This window comes from Suricata suricatta, chromosome 9, assembly GCF_006229205.1.
Source record: "Suricata suricatta isolate VVHF042 chromosome 9, meerkat_22Aug2017_6uvM2_HiC, whole genome shotgun sequence".
NCBI classification, from domain to species: domain Eukaryota; kingdom Metazoa; phylum Chordata; class Mammalia; order Carnivora; family Herpestidae; genus Suricata; species Suricata suricatta.
The window spans coordinates 139,869,092-139,876,064 of NC_043708.1; the positions used below are offsets into that span (position 1 = coordinate 139,869,092).

Here is a 6,973-nt window from a genome sequence, read left to right on the forward strand (position 1 = left end):
GCAGCCGTGGCGCTTGGCTGCGGGGGGCGCGCGTCCGGGTCGGGGGTCGGGCGCGCACGTCCGCCCGGGGTCGTAGTCGCGCAGGCGGGATGGAGGTGTCGCTCGGGAGGGTCGGTACCCGAAAGTTGTCGCGCCGTAAGGCTGTGTGCGCCCAGGGCCATCCTTACCTTTCACCCGGCTGTTGTCACAGCCTCGTAACTGGTTACCTTTTCTTCAGTCTCCCTTCGGGCACCGTGGTATTTCTAAATGCCAGTCAGCCCACAGTCTTTCGGTGGAGCCCCATGGCTTGGGAGAGAAAATTCAGGTTTTACTTGGGCCCGTGGACCCTTCGGGACTTGATCCCCGCATGTTCTGCCGTCTCAGTTCCCGATATTCCGGGATTTGGGGAAACGGGCCTTGCAGTCTGAGGTTTGGCATTTCCACGAAATCTCGCTGAGTCCCAGTTTTGACTTTTGCAGGAATAGTAATGGGGAACCTAAGATTCCCACCCCCACCTCCTCTAAGTTGAGACTCTCAGTCACTCTGGAGAAAGCCTCAGCCTCTTACCCTGGCATTCCAGGCTCTGCGTGCATCTGTGTACTTGGCTCTCTAGCTGCTTCAGATTGTTTTAACGTTAGCAGTTTGTCTCTTGCCCATGGAGCTGTCCTACCTCCGTGCGGTTTGAGCAGGTTTCTTCTCTGCCTGGACTGCTTTTCCCTCCCTCCTTCCCCTGCTTGTCCTTTTAGGCCTGATGGTTCACAGCCTTATTTTTGCCTCTCCCGTGTCTCTCTAATTTAGGCTCATTTTTTGTATTTGTTTCTCAGAGAATACTTTCTTGAGATTTCCCCCCATCCTCTTTTCACTGTGCCCTTAGCACCTGTTTCCACATTGCCTTCTAGCTGTCTGTGTTTGCCTCCCTCACCGAATACCAGGCTGTAAGCTCTTCAGGAAGGGGATTGGTCTCATCCTTTTTGGTATTCCAGAATTTGGTATGCATCCTGGTACACTGAAAATGTTAGATGATGGAAGGGAGTGAACAAAACAGATTTTTTTAAGTCACGAAATGCTCTGCAAATGGGAAACTTTATTTTTTTAATAATGGTCTTACTTTCTTTTTACAGGAATTTTACAAAGTTCAGAAAACATGGTGAGTTGATACCCGTGCCAGCTGGCCCTTGCCTGACACACCCTGTCACTTGCACCGTAGACTCGCGTGAGGAAGCTGGAATGGAGGGAAGAGCTGGAGCGGCGCCTTCACCCTTCGCCCTTCCTTCCCGTCACGGAGCTTTGCCTGCCGCCACCTGTCCCTCGGGTGGTTCGAGGGCTTGCAGGGACTGGCTTGCTTCTGGTGGTTAGAAGTCAATTTCCTGTTTTTCCTTTGCAGTCTCGAAGATATGATTCCCGGACCACTATATTCTCTCCGGAAGGTAAAATGGAAATTGTTAATCCATCTCAAATAAAAAATATCTTTAAAGAGTTTGACCTAAAGGGGGAAAGAATCTATAGACTTTTTTTTTTAATTTAAGTAATTTCTGCAGCCCACGTGGGGCTCGAACCCACCACTCTGAGATCAGGAGTCGCATGCTCTTCCGACTGAGCCAGCCAGGCGCCCCTACAAACCCTTTTTTAATCCTTGCTAAGTTGTTCGTCCTTTTTGTGCTTTGGATTGATCATGGTCGCCAGGTCGACTCTGTGCCTCATGGAGGCGTCCCCGTGGGCCTCTTGTTTGCAGCCTGCCGGGGTGGTCGCTGACCCCCTGGGACCAGGGGCGCTCTGCTGCTCATTGCCTGTGTCTCGTAGGTCGCTTGTACCAAGTGGAGTATGCCATGGAGGCTATTGGGCACGCAGGCACCTGCCTGGGAATTTTAGCCAACGATGGGGTTTTGCTTGCCGCAGAGAGACGCAACATCCACAAGCTTCTGGATGAAGTCTTTTTCTCTGAGAAAATTTACAAGCTGAATGAGTAAGTGAGATCTTCGGGAAGGGATTGTAAAACGTCTCCCTTCCTCACATAGACGACATTGCGCATATTTTGGGAGGCTGTTCCGTGTGACATGGTGAAATTGAACAGTTTGTTTTTACCTCTGAGAAGTTTTGCTTTTGATTTATCTTGTTTAAAACCTTCTTGGGGCCCAGGACAATGTGTTATTCTTTTTAAGTGCAGAGCCAAGCCTTTAGTAGAGAAACCACATTGTATAGTGATTAAGGGCACAGGCTTGGTAGTCACACAAATTTGGGTTAATTAGTTAATTATTTTTTTAGTGTTTGTTTACCTTAGAGAGGGAGAGAGAGAAAGTGCAAGTGGGGAAGGGGCAGAGAGGGGAAAGGGAGACACAGAATCTGAAGCAGGCTCCAGGCTCTGAGCTGTCAGCACAGAGCCTCATGTAGGGCCTGAACCCACAAACAGTGAGATTGTGACCTGAGCTGAAGTTAGACACTTAACCAACTGAGGCACCAACGCACCCCAAACCTGGGTTAATTTAAAAGCTGTGTGACGCTGCACTGATGTTTAACTTCTCTGGGTCTCAGCCCACTAGAGTGGTTATGTCAGTTGAGTGAAATAAATAAATCTAACTAGCAGGGTGTCTGGCTTATAGCAGACTCGTCTAAGCGTTCAGAATGACTGATCAGGAGTTTTGTTAAATTACACAGACTCGTAGCAAACAGCAGCCCTCCTGGAGGTCTGGCGACAGCTTAGCCAACCCCTGTACACTTAGTGAGTTTCTGGTACACTTGGCTGTGCAGGGCTTTGCAGTTGGCCAAGAGCAGACCTTCCCTTCAGTGATGGGCCAGGTGGTCTCTGGTGCGAGGCCTTTCTGATACGCTCATTGGAGGAATGTCCTCCCTCCACAGTCACTGTCTGCAGGTTTGCCGGGCATGACCCAGGGTGACCGAGGGTGTAGGAGAGTCAGGGCAGACCTCAGGGGACAGGGACAGAGAAAGGAAGTGCACCCCCAGTGTGAGCATAGCTCTGGGTTTCCTAGGCAGGCTTATAGAATACCCTTCCCGTGGGTCCCCTCCCCTCCCCTCCAGCAAGCCAGGCCTAGGGGGTAAGCTCACTGCTCCCCGAGGGTGTGGAATAGCCCGTCTCCCTGTCGGGCCAAACCTTTGTTGTCTTCGAGGATGAGTCTTCTTGGGGCGTAATTCAGCCTCTTAGAGCCGCTCTCTTACCTGTTCCCAGAGTGGTGGTGGTAACTGCGTCTGTAGAAAACCTGGAGGGCGTATTCATTTTTTATGTCGAATGACCTCGTGTTGAAAATCTCTAAAGAGGAAACATGCAGTTTCTGTCTGAGGGTGTAGTGGCCGTGGAGCCAGCACGTGGGCATCTCGCAGAACCCGCGCGGCTCAGCGCTGGAAGTGCGCCGCCCAGACGTCCCTGCTCACACGCCGCCGTCTGTCTGTTTTTCCTCAAGGGACATGGCTTGCAGTGTGGCAGGCATAACTTCTGACGCTAATGTTCTGACCAACGAACTGAGGCTCATTGCGCAGAGGTATGGTCGTAAGTACCGTAGTTGATGGTACATAAATTAGTCTCGATGTTTCTAAGGAGAACTCCTGTTTGCAAAGGTCGAAGTCACTAAAAATCTGTTCGCTGAAAATGACAAAGTTTTTAAGGCAAAGGTGTAAAATGTCACTTACTTTGAGGGTGTTAGGGCGCTCTCATGCTCTCCTCCCTGCTTCACGTTACCCGTGACCGTCAGGTCCCCGTAGCACAGATTTCTTTCCAGAGGGCATTTTGCTTAGACTGTGTCTTTGTTGTAGGGAAAACGGTTAATAGGCCAATTTCTTTACCCCAGGTACTTGTTACAGTATCAGGAGCCCATTCCTTGTGAGCAGTTGGTCACAGCACTGTGTGATATCAAGCAAGCTTACACACAGTTTGGAGGTACTGAATTTTTTTGAAGTTGTTTTCCAAAAAGTTAAACCATTTTATGAGTAACGACCTTTTTGCGATGGTAAAACGAAATTGGAAGTGAAATAAGAAAACCCTTCTGATAATACATCCCTGCTTCATGAACTAATTGGCTTTCACTTTGTAGATTGTTCTATGTTTTATTAATAGACCATTGGAAGGCCATAATGCCATCTTCAAAACTGGAAACAAATTGCTTTTTATGTAATAATGAAATTCAGCACTGGTCCTCTGTGTCTTTATTCCCTTTCTTGGCTGCATCCAAATCCTGGCAACAAAAGTGGGATTTTGGATGGAGCTTGTCTGTGGTGTTCAGAAAACAAAGCAGTTTAGGAACGCTTCACTTCCCAGGCAGGGCCTCGGCCCCCGCACTGGGCTCGGTAGCAGCAGTGACACTGATCTCGGGGCTCTTTGCTGTTAAAGGAAAGCGTCCCTTCGGCGTGTCCTTGCTCTACATCGGCTGGGACAAGCACTACGGCTTTCAGCTCTACCAGAGTGACCCCAGCGGCAATTACGGAGGGTGGAAAGCCACGTGCATCGGCAATAATAGTGCCGTGAGTATTTTTGTGTTGCTGTAAAGGCTAGCAGAAGGTCTAACAACCCGCAAAACCTTGGAGTCCAGTGAGTAGAAGCAATCTTAAAATAGCTGCCACAGCCGTGATATGACATGAAAATACCTTCCATTTCTGTTGGTAATGAAGTCGCAGGTGCTGAGACTGTCCGCGTTTATAATGAAAGGAAATGCTAATTTCCTTTTTTAAGTTTATTTATTTATTTTGAGAGAGAGAGAGCACATGGGGGGGGCGCAGATGGGGAGGGAGAGGGGGAGAGTCCCAAGCGAGCTCTGTGCTGTCATCACGGAGCCCGACGCCGGGCGCCATCTCACATTGTGAGATCAAGACCTGAATCAAAACCAAGAATCAGACGCGTAACCCGCTGAGCCACCCAGATGCTAGAGATGCTAATTTTCAGTTAGAGGTTGTGAAAATAAGATGTAATTTTTTTCACATCTAGTTCTCAGACCCTTTGAATTATATCACAAGTCCCTTGGAGGTCCGGGGAGTCCTGGCTAAAGGCCGCGTTCATAGGGCATCAGCACCCCCTTCTCTCCTGTTCCAGGTCTGCCCTCCCTGCCACCGGAGTTGTGTGTGTTGGTTCTAATGCCCATAATAATTCATCCGTTAGTATTCTGACTAATCTATTTTTCTATAAAAATGCAAGAATTTAAAGAAAATTCTTTTTTGAGTCTCCTTTATGTTTTATAGGCAGCTGTGTCAATGTTAAAACAAGACTACAAAGAAGGAGAAATGACTTTGAAGTCAGCACTTGCTTTAGCTATCAAAGTCCTAAATAAGACCATGGATGTGAGTAAACTCTCTGCTGAAAAAGGTAATTGCTGTCCACTCTCTGATTGGTTCACTTGTGTGAGCGAAGCCGTTGGGTGGCCTTCTACCTGTGTCCTAGGTGAGGACGCCGGGGCTTAGAGAGGTTAAGTGACCTGAGCAGGGTCCCCACTGGTAAGTTACGGGGCCATAGTCCCACAGTACATTCCGAGCCTAAGGACTTGAGCCTGAATGTTCTCAGTGTTCGTAGTTGGAGAACTGAGTTGTGCTGTTTTTCGTTAGTAACTGTCTTACCAGCTTCTTGATGTTGATACCTGTGCGCATGTGGTGAGGAGCATGCGTGCTGTCATGTGCTGGTGTGCCCGTGTCTCATGCTTTATCCGAGGGGTGACATTTGCAGGAGTTGTGGAGTCCTCTGCTCTTTTGAATCTCCTGATCTCTCGTGGGATGCCATGTTTGCAATTTTAAGCACTTTATTTAGCTTAAATTATATAACCATATAAAGCAGTATTTCTAAATAATGTTTTTCAAAGACAGTGGTAAATTAATGTATTGGTTTTGCTGAGGGTAATTGAGCTCCTGCTGTTCCTTAGAAAATGCAGTTTTCTTGCAGACTGCCCCCGTTCTGTCTACTTCTACGTAATCTCAGGGCGATAGTACTCCATTTCCTCTACTCAAAAAATGCCTTCTTTAGTGTCAGCTTACTTTCATCTGTGGTCACAGAGGCTATGTTTCATGCATGCCTATGTTTTGAAAAGAAATTTCAAAAGTCCATGAAAAATAAGTGTGGTCGCTGGTTAGAGATTCTGGCTGCGCCGCCAGAGGTTGCGTCTGGTGCTCATGGCTGGGAGCAGGCCTGAGGGAGACGCTTAAGTAAAGGTGTTGGGAGGAGCTTTGCGGGATGGAAGGTATTTTTTGCCGTCAGAGTACCTGCGAGTTGTGCGCAGCCGACAGCGTGGAGCGTGGGCAGCCTCGGCTCCAGGGGAGAGCTGGACTGCTGGGTGTGTCTGCCGAGCGTGCCCGCCTGTAACAGCGCGTGTGCTCACTTCTAGTGGAAATCGCCGCCCTAACAAGAGAGAACGGGAAGACGGTCATCAGAGTCCTCAAACAGAAAGAGGTGGAGCAGCTGATCAAAAACCACGAAGAAGAAGAGGCTAAAGCGGAGCGTGAGAAGAAGGAAAAAGAACAGAAAGAGAAGGACAAATAGAAGGAAGGACCATGGGTTTTGTACCTCGCCTGGGGCCGTGTCAGCGTCCGGCCCTCCTTCCCCGCCTGCGAAAGCTCTGACTTGTGCCGGCGTGTGTGGCGGGGGACCGGGACGGCACCAGCCGGCGCTGGCCGCTCGAGGCTTGTATTGACGCATACTCTTCATGGACACCCCGCCCTTGTTTTGGTGAATAAAACTTGAAAAGGATGGAAATGGTGATGGAAGAAATCCTCTGTAGCGGTGACCGCTGAAGGGCAGGGGATCCTGAGGGAGGCGTGGCGTGGTGGCCCTTGCGGTTACTCCTAGTGAGATGTCCCAGCTGACGGCGTGTGCACCTCATACAGAGAAAGGAGAGCTCGGGTGCTCGGGGCTTAGCTGTCCCCCTGCCCCTCGGGGAGCCCGGGGCCCAGCTTCGCAGACGAGAGGCCTCCTCGTGGCCTTGATCGAGTTAAGACCCAGTGATGCACGAGTCCCCTTCCCCCCTGGGGGCTGCCGGCCTGTGCTGTTGATGGGTGATCACCCTGGGCTTAA

The 6,973-nt window shown here is 49.7% G+C and overlaps 1 protein-coding gene across 1 annotated transcript in view; it reads left to right on the plus strand.

Moving 5' to 3' along the window:
- Positions 1-6,655, plus strand: part of PSMA4 (proteasome subunit alpha 4) — a 7,077-nt gene extending 422 nt beyond the window's left edge. The window contains exons 2-9 of the mRNA XM_029951729.1: positions 1,101-1,126; positions 1,364-1,406; positions 1,780-1,942; positions 3,393-3,470; positions 3,777-3,865; positions 4,316-4,446; positions 5,158-5,281; positions 6,288-6,655. Coding sequence (XP_029807589.1) covers positions 1,124-1,126; positions 1,364-1,406; positions 1,780-1,942; positions 3,393-3,470; positions 3,777-3,865; positions 4,316-4,446; positions 5,158-5,281; positions 6,288-6,442 — 786 coding nt within the window. The 5' untranslated portion in view covers positions 1,101-1,123 and the 3' untranslated portion in view covers positions 6,443-6,655. The remainder of the gene's footprint in view (positions 1-1,100; positions 1,127-1,363; positions 1,407-1,779; positions 1,943-3,392; positions 3,471-3,776; positions 3,866-4,315; positions 4,447-5,157; positions 5,282-6,287) is intronic.
- The last annotated feature ends 318 nt before the right edge of the window (positions 6,656-6,973 follow it).